The 11,543-nt window shown below is 54.6% G+C and overlaps 1 protein-coding gene across 2 annotated transcripts in view; it reads right to left on the reverse strand.

The window, feature by feature from the left end:
• NKAIN1 (Na+/K+ transporting ATPase interacting 1) overlaps positions 1 to 11,033 on the reverse strand; it is a 35,813-nt gene extending 24,780 nt beyond the window's left edge. For both annotated transcript variants that reach the window (XM_012722742.1, XM_012722741.1), the window contains exon 1: positions 10,985 to 11,033. In XM_012722742.1, the coding sequence (XP_012578196.1) occupies positions 10,985 to 11,026 (42 nt within the window). In that variant the 5' untranslated portion in view covers positions 11,027 to 11,033. The remainder of the gene's footprint in view (positions 1 to 10,984) is intronic.
• Between the last annotated feature and the right edge of the window lie 510 nt (positions 11,034 to 11,543).

Here is an 11,543-nt window from a genome sequence, read left to right on the forward strand (position 1 = left end):
CCAGACCACATCCTTCTTAAACACCTGGGGACCTTCAGGATGGAGGTAAATATACCAATAGAGCACTGTGTGTCTAAATATTTAAGTTCCAAAGCAAGCTAACCAACTCTTAAATTAAATATGTTCCATCTTCTTACCTAGACATAATGGTCTGCAAGTCCAGGCTGTGAATTTAAATTCTTCTGACTCAGGAGAGCTGTGTTAGAAGACGGTGTAGACGCCCAGCTTCTGCTAGCATTGCCCCTCTGGCACCCTTCTGTGTAGGGAAGTTTGGCACCCTGGACCTGCGTGGAGGCACCATCCACACCTGCCTGGTCATTGGCCTTTGTCCTTGGGTCTGGAGGTGTATACACCCGCCACGCACGCTATCCACAGCAGCCCTGGCAGTGCGGGGCCGACCGGACAGAAGACTTGGGTCTGTCATGAGCAACGTTCCCACAGAAGTCTCAGGCCAGAGGTACCTGAACTGCAGGTGCAGCCTAGGGGCACAGAGAGCTTGGCAGTTAGCACTGAGACTCCAGGCACGCGCCAGCTCTGCAAGTGTGTGCAGTGACGCGGCCAGCTCCCCTCGCGGGCCCCGCCTGCTCATCTGTAAACAGGGAGGACAGTCTCTGCTGGCCGACTGCAGCAGGGAGCAACACAGTAAGGCCCATGGAGAGGTTCGTGTCTTGTTTGCAGACCACTGAGTTCTGCAGAAGCCACATCCTAGCACGGGGATCCTGCACCACTGCTTCCTAGACAGGACGGGCCATTTCCCAACGTGATCGGTGAAAGCATCCATGCCCATGTGGACAGGGACTCCGGCCACGCCTGCAAGGCCCCAAGGGCTGCCCCGGGCTCAGCAGCGCCAAAGCTGCTGGCTGGCGGAATAAGCTGGAAGCTCAGGGATTATTCACCCGGGCTTCCCATCTGCTCATGGGACTCATTCGAGCACGGACCGCTCCTTCTGAGGGCCAGACTTGGTGCCAGGCTCTGAGGGTTGGGCAGCTTGCCAGGCCTCAGAGTTCATGAGGGATTTAATGTGGAAACAGGAACAGATTACAACAGCGAGGCGCCAGCTGTGATGGGAACCAGAGGAAGGTATCAATGTGGCAAGGACGCAGAGCTGCTCCAAAGAGGGAAAGATGGGTTGGCTGGCCTCAAGGGGACAGAGGTGGGGAAGGACTTCCAGAGGCGGGAACAGCACGTGCTGAGACAGTGAGGTGCAGCTGGTGGGCCCCCGTCAGTGGCCAGGCTTCGCAGCCTGCTGGGGATGCGGGTCCGGGTGAGCCAGGTGGTTAGCCCAGGCCCCCCCACCCCCCACAGCTCCCTAGACCAATGTGTGGTCCCTGGAACAGCAGTAGCAACTTAGAACTTGTTAGAAATGCAAATTCACCCCTCTCTGGTGGTGCCCCAGAAGTTTGCAGTTTAACAAGCCCTCCAGGTGATGGGACACACACTGAAGTTTGGAACCACCTGCCGGGCTTCTTCCTGAAGGCGGTGAGGAGCCCTGGACCGGCTACAGATAGAGCGGGGAGAGCTGAGCTGGACTCCAACACTGCTGCAGACTGGTGAGCGCTGCAGGTGGTCCCATGGGGACCCCCATGGCCCCTCACTGGACAGCTGTGTGTGCCAGAGCAATCTAGCTTCACATGGGGAGAGGGAAAGGGCCACAGGGAAGTCAGAGACTCTTGCTGTACAGAGCCTGTTGCTGGGGCGACCACCTGTCAACCTGGGAAGGGGCAGGGCCCTACAGAGGGTCACGGAAGGGGGCTGGTTGTCATAGCAACCTTCCCTCAGGTGGGACAAAGAGAAGGCAGCCTGGCTGTCCTCGGGCAGCCCACCCCCATTCCCAGGAGGGAGTCTCAGGCCTCCCAGGTACAAGTCCTCTGACCGCATCTACAGTCATGCCCTCCTAAGTCCATCTGGGCCCCAGGTGGCAGGTGCCTCCCTCATGAAACCACACCCTTCTTGTCCGAGAGTCCAAGGGCTAGGGGGCTGTCTCCGTGGTTACAGCTGGGCTTCCGTATCCATGGTGACCCTCTCAAGAGGGCCAGACCCTCCGCAGCCAGGCGCTCCTCTCCTCTGCCACAGCTGGTTTATGAGCGGGACCAAGACTGGGCAAGGCTCACCCGATCCCTCTCAGTTGGCACAGGAGGAGAAGTGGAACCTGAGATGCAGAACAGTGAACAGCTTACAAGGAAGCTCAGGACTCGGACCCAACTTGGAGGTGGGGGGACAGCCTGGCAAAGCACAAGCTGGTTTCCAACTCTGTTCGTGCTGGCAGGCTTTGGCACTTTTCAAGGCTGTTTCCTTACTTGCACACCAGAGACAATGTCAGTATCTACCTCTAGGGTTCCTGCAAGATCAGTGAGGCATAGCCCCCCAGTGAGAAGCACGCCTCCCTACATCTGGTCCACCAGTCCCTTAGGGAGGATGCCCGCCCACTCCTGGGGGCCTCTCCACTGCTGGGGCACTTGGTAGGCCTTGGGGTCAGAAACACTCCCTAAACATTGACAGCAGGGACTGTTATTACTGTTAATCATCTGGCAATGAATGGAGTCCTGCCTGGTAAATTGCTTCCTCCAGGTAATTTACATTTCCTATTGTCTTTGCAGTCTTCATTCACTACCATCTGATACAGGAATGTTTTCTAGAAAGCAGGAGCCATTTGGGCTTCATTTTCCTGCTGTGCCTGTCCCAGTCCCTGGCAGGGAGCACCCAAGAAGCTCAGCATGGGGACTTGGAAATCATCCACTCTGACTTAGTATGCAAGGCAGAAAGTGCTCCTTTCTGGCCTTATCAAGCGCTTGAATGCCTCCAGGGATGAGGTCCTTATTCCCAGCCCATGGAGGATCTGTGCCCAGATCCAGGAAAGCTGAGCTCCAAGGGGTGAGCAGGAGCTGACTGGGCAGCTGCAGGAGTGGGGGCTATCGGGAACCCAGGGGGCCACCCCACACCCTGGCAGCCCCCCTTCCCCTCCCGCTGAGAGCTGATAATAGGAGTGGTTCTAATTATGCTCTAATTGCTTTCTTCCAGGCAGTTTCTCTGGAGCCAAGGAGTTCAGAGTTCATGAATAAATGAAGAGGGAGGAAGCGGGAAGGGATGTTTATTGATCCACAAATCTCTGCGTGCCAGCAACTGCCCCACAAACGCTCGGGCATGCAGCTGTGTGCAGTTCTGAGTCCACACATAAACACACCTCTCCAAAGGTCTGTGTGATGGGGCAAAAGGAAGGCAGCAAGCAAGCAGTGTTCTAAACTGGCTTGGGTCCCAGTCCCAAGTCCATCCTGACTCGCTTTGCTGTCTTGGGCAAACCCTGACTTCCTGGCTGTAGCATGTGCAGCTGAAGGGGCTGTCCAACAGGCTGCCTAGGAAACGCACATTTGAGGGCGTCAGCGGGGGATCCTCCAGTTAAGAGGCCTGGGGGACCTGTGGCTTCAGGTCGCTGTTTCACCCAGATGCCTCGCTCCTGAAGAAGTGGCCAGGCGTTGGGGCCAAGAAGCAGGAGGGACACCACATCTCTGCGCTGGAGGGACACCCAGTGGGGAAGAGCAGGGCTCTGGACTTGACCTGCTCTGCCCCTGAGCGGCTCTGAGGCCCTGGCTCTGTGTCATGAGCCTTCAGCAGGCCCTAGCCGAGCGTCTGGCATGTAGTCAGCATTTGGAAGTGGCAGTTGTTACCGCTAATGTCGTCAACCACCCTGCCAGGCGCAGACTTGTACCTGAACTACAAATGAAGCCGCTAAGTCAAGAGAGGGCAAGCACAGGCCCCAGACTCTGCATCACGTGCCAAGACGCATGTCAGGCCCACCTGGCCCTGAAGCCTCGGAGCTCCAGCCTTGCTCTTCTGTCTGATCCACCTGGTTCCCAGGGGCTGCCATCTAGCAGGTGTCTATAATTTCTGAATTTACAGAGAAATGGAGGGGAAAATGAGCCTAAAAACAGGCCCTGTCCTCAATGACCCAGGCAGGTGGAGGAAGTGCTGGACCAAAGTTTCCTTCATGTTCAAAGTGCAGGTCGGAGGGATCCTGAGACCCTCTGCCTCCTCAGCGGCTGGGGAGAAGCCAAGTGGAGAGATGGGGATGCTCAATATGTGCTTATTGAAGGAAACAGTCCATCATCTCCTCTAAGGAGCCAGAGATGGGCACCACCTGGCTCTGGCATCCGCTAGCCCCTGCTCTGCCACTGTCATGCTGAGTGACTCTGGGCAAGGGACTTCAGATCTCTGGGCCTCAGAGCCCTCTATTAGGAGCTGGGGTTAAGAACGAGAGTTGCAGTGAGGGGGGTTCTGGGGGACCTGAGGTTAGAAGTTAAGACTGGGGACCCAGAGTCTCGATGCCTAGGTCTGCACTCCAGCTCTGCTCCTGTAAAATGGGGACATCCCTCTGTGACGGGTGTCGTGGGGGGACGACTCCAGTAAAGCAAAGTACTCAGCAAACCTTCTCTACTAAGCTATACCACATGCAGTGACCCTGCAGCTCACTTCACATGTGGGGAAAGAGCAAGGACTCGGCCAAGGTCGCAGAGCCAGCCCAGGGCAGAGCCCGACTTCGGGCAGCCAGTGGCACGCAGGGCCCCGTGTCCCGATGGGCCCTTGAATGTATCTTTCCCAGCACCTGGGCCATCCTGCTCAAGACTTGAGGCCTGGGACACAGGGCGGGGGTAGGCAGGAAGGGGCTGAAGTTCCCCTCCCTGCCCTCCCTCAGGTCTCTGTGGATGTCTGAACCAGTAGGATGTCGGAGGGCAGGGAGGGCTGCCCCGCCTTCCTGGCCCACCTGACCGGCCCCTCTACTGGCTGCAGAGGCTTCAGAAACAACCCAGGAGCCTGGACAGAACTCCATTTGTCAGCCCCGCATGGTGGTGGCGGGCTCATCTCCATGGCAACGGTGCAGTGTGAAGGCATCCTGGCATCATTAGGGAGCGCGCAGAGTAGTATAAACAGAGGCTGCAGTAGATTACACGCCTATTATGAGCAGTCTCGGGCTCTGAGCACTGGTAATTATGCCTAATTGTGCATTTAATTGTGTAATTGAAAACCCACATCTATGGTTCAGGCTGGGGCTGCAGAACCTACTCCCCCCAACCCAAAAAAGAGGCTTAGGAGTCATCCCTAACTAGGAAATCCCAGATTGCCTCCCCTTCTAGGGGAAGGCATGGACACACAGGGTGCAGTGGGTGCAGTGCCTACAGACGAGACTCCCATTTTCCCCACTTCCTGTGCCAGGGGCTCAGTCATACTGTGTCTTGGGGTGGGGGCTAGAGGGCTAAGAGGTGTGTTTAAGGCAAAAAGACATTGTTAGAGCACAAAAAATGTCCATAATTATTACTTACTGGCTGTCTGGTTAGGACCCAGAACCAGCACATGGTACCCAAGGGACCTAAGTCCCTATAGCCACCATGACTCAAGTGGGCACCCAACCTACACCGACATTCCTCACAACTGCTGGGGACAGGCACTCACCACCTCCCGATCACAGTACACACCCACACCCACTCACAAACACAACACACACCACCCACCCACACAACACCCATTTCAGATGGGAGAAAGTGAGGCCCAGAGTCAGCTCAGGTTGCACAGCAAGTGATACCAGAACCCTGGGGTTCTGATGTGCAGCTGAGGGTATATTTTGTACCCCAAGGTGACTCAGCACCTAGAATCGTGTCTGGCACCTTCTGGGTGCTTCCTAAATATTTGCTGAATGCAACCCTGGACAGCGAGAGCTAGCTGGTGGCAATTCTTACTTTCTGAACTAATAGTCTTCCTGGAGCTCAAGAAGCTCACCTGCGGGAGCGGTAGTAATGGCTGGGAACCTCCCACTTTTGTAGTCTGAGATTGATTTTACAACCAAATATGTCACCTGGGTGTTTGGGATGGGGCATTATGGACATTCATACAAAACAGACAGAAGAAAGAAGAGGTCACCTGAGTTCCTGACAACTGGACACCCAGGCTTAAAGCCTTGGTTGGGGTCCCGGGGGTGGAGTCCTCCCTTCCCCAGAGCTTGGTACTCCCATCAATTACCGCTACTGGAGAAACGTGGGTCACTGTGGCAGCAGCTGATCTCCACCTGGGAAGGTAAACTGACGGATGACCCAGAGCCTGAGGGGTCTTTTGAGATGATGAGTCCAATCTTGACAGAAGGGGTCAAACATCACCCTCTGATTCCGAGTGAGGGCTGGGCTGTGTCCAGGGGTATCCCTGCATTATCTCAGGTCTCTGGATCCCTGAGCTGGGTGCTATTATCCCAACTTACAATTTACACGAGATCGAGACCCAGGACGGCCAAGGCCAAGTCTCGCTCGACTGGGGGCGTCTACTGGGTGTGAAAGGGCGTTTCCCGTTCCCACCCTCAGCATCCAGATGCCTAGAACCTGCTGTCTCGTTTCCAGGGTCTTTGAGAGTGTAGCCTTTCTGCGTTCCTATTCTTCATGTTTTATCTCAGAGGACACCTCTCTGAGGCTGATGTTTACTACTGCTTTAGAGAAGTACTGGTGAAAGCTCAGAGAGGTTAAATGTATCCCTCAAGGTCACCCAGCTACAGAGTCAGAGATGAAACTCAAACCCCAGTCTGACCCCAAAAGCCCAAGCTCTTGGCAGTCGATCTTCCTATTTCTGGATTTGCAGCTGCTCTGAGGCAGAGGCAGGTAGGCAAAGCCACAGCAGTAGCAGCTCTCCCAGACCCTGGAGCCCGCTGGCAGAAGTGTGGGTCTCGGGGAACCTCGTCTTGCTGCTCAGGCCCTGCTCTCAGTCTCAGAATCACCATCCGTATCCACTTCCAGGTCAAGGGTGGAGGCCAAAGGCTAGGACTGGGCTCCCCTGGGCCAAATCCAGGCCCACTCCCAGAACTCCCCACCCCATGGCCTGGAACAAACTTTTAAACACACTTCTCTGGTCTCAGCCTCTCTCCCATCACCCACTTCTCCTTGAAACCAGAGTGAAAAGATTACAGTGATGACAGCTGACCGTGTTGGCTAGATTTTATCACTGTTCTCAAATCCTTTCCCATGATCATTATCTGAGGCCCAGACTGTATCTTCTGTTTCTTTGACTTCAAATCACTTCATCTTTTGAGATCCACTATGTCATCACAGGTAAATGGGCATAAGTAAATCCTCATCTCAAAGAGTTACTAGGAGGCCTATGTCCACCATCTAGGCTAAAATCTCAAATCCAGGCAGAGATGAGGGTTGAAATAATTTGCCCAAGTCTCCGGGCAAATGACCCTATGGGACACCATTACATGGAGAGCCCCAAAGTGGGGTAAGAGCAGTTGTTCTGACTACTTTACAGGAGAGAAACACAGGCTGAGAGAGGGTAAGAGACTTTTCTGGAAGTTGCAAAGCAAAATAACACTGTCTGCCCTCAAAGGTAATGCTCCTAAGTGCTGTGCCAGATCTCAGAGCAGCTGCCTTTTATGGGGCACATATCTTAAAAGCACTCCCCTACCATGTGAAGGAGCAAGAACCAGGCCCACCTTTCCTGGAGACCCCTTTCTGCATTCCACCTTGCTCTGCTCAGCCCAAGGGCCTTGCAAGTATTTAACCTCAGTCTGTCCATCTGTAGGAGCTGACCACCCCATCCCCACGGTGCCCAAGGAGTCAGTGGCTGGCCCATACTGCGCTCCCGGCTGAGGCCCGAGAACCTGAAGCCCCCAGAGCAGAGCCAGACCCTCCCGGGGAGGCCATGAGCCTGCAGCTGCAGCTGCTTGAGAGCACAGCCCGGCAGGAGCCCCCCAGCCTCCACCATCACTATCGCTAATAACGACATCAGTCAGGTTGACCACGTTTCACACCATTACTCACAGCTCAGCAGGGAGCTACATATTTCTCCCCCCCTCACCCACCACCTTCCAGAAAACAAAAGCACTTTCCAGAAGGGAAGAGAAGGAAATCCACATTTTTCTGAGTACCTACTACGTGTATGACATTGGACTCAGCCCTTTATCTGGAGATAGGGATAACTGGCTAGCAAAGCGCGGGGGGCCCAGCAGGGTGAAAGCCAGTGCCCAAGGTCACGCAGCTGGCACAGGAGCAGCTGACAGTGGTATATAGGTGACACTGGGGGTCACCAAGCCCTGTGCACAAGCCCACTGAAAAATCATGATTTTCATTTTCAGATGAAAAAACGGCAGCTCGTAAGAGGACTGTCTGAAATCAGTGCTGCTCAGGCAAGAGCAGCAGAGCTGTGCCAGCAGGGGGCGCCTCCCCTGCCAGGCAGAGGGCGGGCGCCCTGGTTGTCACTGACTGTGACTGGGCAAACCTCACCACCTCTCTGGGCCTCAATCTCTGCGTCTGAAAAGAGGGCTGCTACATGGGGCGACAGCAGGCAGGATAAAGAGCTAAGGTTTATAGATCGGTTAACATGTACCAGGCACTTTGCCAAGCACTTTACATATGTAAGCTCATTTGGTTAAATGAGGTAATGCATACAAGTGCTTAGCACAGGACTCCCGAAATGGGAGTGATAACAATGATGGTGAAGAAACTGATAATGACTCCCCGGGGCAGCTCTCCCCAGTTCATCCTCTTACAGGAAGAGGAGAGTGGCCTGTAAGGTTTCAGGAAGGAGATGGGCTAAGTAAGAGCACAGGGTTTGGACAGGAGAAGGAAACGGGAAACGCACAGAAATGACGGAGCGAACAGCAGTAACAATGTCGAGACGACACAGCATGCAGAAATCAAAGAAGCAAAATGCTCACGACAGTCTGCAGAATGGAATCAGATCAGATGCTGACATCTCTAGGCCAGCCCAGATTCTACGCCAGAGTCCCAGAGTCGGCTAGACCCTAAGGACACTTCCCATTTCATAGATGCAAAAGCCAAGGTTGGTTAGGGGGACAGTGTCCCAAGCTCACAGGATGCCTGTGCCAGAGTTGAGCTTGAATTCCCGGTATCCCGCCTCTCAGCCCCATGCCCAACTCCCCACTGTCTCCCACACATCAAGAGTCCAGGGAGGCAGCGGATGTGTCACGGTCTATATATCTTTAAGATAACAAGAGAGACTTTACTGAGTGATCACTCCGTGTTGAATTCATTATCTTAGTTTAATCTTCACAACAAACCTAAGAACTGGGAACCGTTTAGCTCTCTTTAATAAATGACAAAGCCGGGGCTCAGAACAGGTAAGCACCTAAGACCACACAGCTAGGAAGGGACGGAGCCAGGACATGTACCGGGGTCTGTCCTAATTCCAGATCCTTGTCCCTGCATTTGTCCACCTCAGCAGTACAGTTCCCCTACCAGCTTCTCCCAAAGTAGATCTAGCCCTACTACACAGAGTGTTTGAGACTGGCTTGTTTTCATGTAAAGGTGAAACCGCCCACGAGAAAGAAAAAGGACATAGTTCCTCTTCTAAGTTTGCAGCTAAAAAATCCATAGCAGCTTCTTCCTGTCAGCCTCTTTTCCAATAGATGAGAAAAGTGAGGCTCCTTTTCCCCTTAGCTGATGTCAGGCTGGTGAATTCCAGCATCCAGGCGCACATTATGGAAGCTGCCCAGTGGCCGGGACTCTTGGGGGTTAAGGACAGCTGAAGGGACCCACTCCATAATGGGCCCTGACAGACAAGGGAACAACAGAGCCAAGAGACCAATTTTCAAGTCCTGCGAGCACCTCCTCAAAGGGTTGCATGTAACCCTCACAAGCCGCCCAAAGTCACCGGCCAACACGAAGGACAAGCAGAATCGCGGCCAGATCCTGCCTACCTAAAGGAAGTCCCTAGCGCTGGTAAGACGGCCCAAGGCAGAAAGGTGGTTTTCACTGAGCTCAGGATAGTGGTGAGGGTGGGCCTCCCCTCCCCTCCAGAGCAGTAAGGACTTCCCAAGGGCCCCTGACTTATCATTTCACAATCAAGAAAGACTGCTGGACTCAAAGCCTGGCTTCTACTAAAAATTTGGGACGCTGCTTTATAGCATCATTAGGAGGATTGAGTGAGTGGGCAAATGCTTGCAAGGGACATCACGCCAGGGGAGTGTACCCCACACTGACCATTATCATCAAGAGAAAATGAACAAGAGACAAACCACTAACAGTGCCTGCCTTTGGGGTGTGGAGCTGAGCAGAGAGAAAAGGGAACTTACCTGTATCTTTTGTTCCATTTGATTATGTATGGATAAATTCATTTTTTAAAAATTTAACATAGAAAAAAAAAGTCCTCAGAAAAGTTTCATTTCTTGGCATCTTATGTTCCTCCAAGTAGATAAGGAAGAGGGTTGCCACGGAGCCAGGAGTTGCCAAACAACTGATTCATTCATCTATTTTACAAATACTAATGGAGTGCCAGGCACTGTTCCAGCCGCTGGGGATTTAGCAGGGAACAAAACAGATAATCTCTGCCCTTCTGGAGTTTCCATTTTACCTGATCTTAATTAATCCCCTTTGCAGCCCTCAAGGATGAGCAATTTACAGATAGGCAGACCAAGGTGGTCCAGCCAGGGGAAGCCATGGCCAGCTGCTTCCACCACGCCCAAGAGGCAGGTCTGGGGATAGCAGGTTTGGGGCTGTGGTTGGTTGCCAAGGAGGGAAACAAGACGAATAAGGACGTCTCCATAACCAGACCCAGAGCCCCACTCTAAGGCTGGGCCCCTGTAAGGGAGGAGGAGCTGTGGATGCAGTGACTCTGATCATGGAGTACAGATCCTGAGGTGCAGAAACCCCCAACTCACATTCAGACCCAGTTGTGCCTCCGAGGCTCCCACATGCCTCCTCCGTGGCAGCACAGCTTCCACCTCCTAGTTTTGAAGTTTGGACCTCAGCTCTAGGATAAGCAGGCGCTCCCGCAGGGAATCTTAAACCACCCTGCCAACCCACTTGCCAGGGCCTGATTGGAGGGCACAGCTGGCCCCCTTCAGTCCCCAATTTACTCTACTGGGCTCCCTGAGACAATAACCCAGTTACCTAAACTGAGATTGAGCATAGCTTTCAAATTCTCCCGGTCTCCCCGGGGCACCCGAGTACCCCACTCCACCCACCGTGCCTGTCCAGGCAGAAGTGCCCATCCCTACCCCTGGTGCTCCGCTGAAACTGGTGGCGGGTGGGGCACCCATGGCCTCAGTGGGCAGGGAGGGCAGCCGGGACCTGACAGTGCCTTGCGACCCTCTCCAGGGAGGTGCCTCTCTTTTCCAGGCCTGGCCAGGCACGAGGGTGAAGGGAGGCAGAAACAGCACAAAGGAGGCGTGAACCGTTCTCAGAGTCTAAGATCCCAAGGCGCACAGAAGAACACCAAGCGGACATGGCCAGAGATCTGGAGACACACAGGAGAGACCCCGCGGGAGCACAGACTTTGCGAGAAGCACACGGCTCACACGGGCGGGGCAGAGGCAGCCCACGCCGACGAGCGCCCACAGGAAAACACAGGGCAGGGGCCGCAACCCTGGCCCGGCGCCCCGGGCCCCACTGCGCACCCCAACAGGAGGCGACTCCAACAGTGCCGGTCGGACGCGCGGAGCCCCAGGCACCCGGCGGGGGCTGGGGACACTCGCGCTCAGGACGCGCTCGGGGACCGGCAGCACCCGGCTCGGCGGCGAGAAGCGCACACAAAGAGACAGCCCGGCCGGCGGGAGC

This window comes from Condylura cristata, unplaced genomic scaffold (genome assembly GCF_000260355.1).
Source record: "Condylura cristata isolate star-nosed mole 26May11 unplaced genomic scaffold, ConCri1.0 scaffold00008, whole genome shotgun sequence".
Classification (NCBI taxonomy): Eukaryota; Metazoa; Chordata; class Mammalia; order Eulipotyphla; family Talpidae; genus Condylura; species Condylura cristata.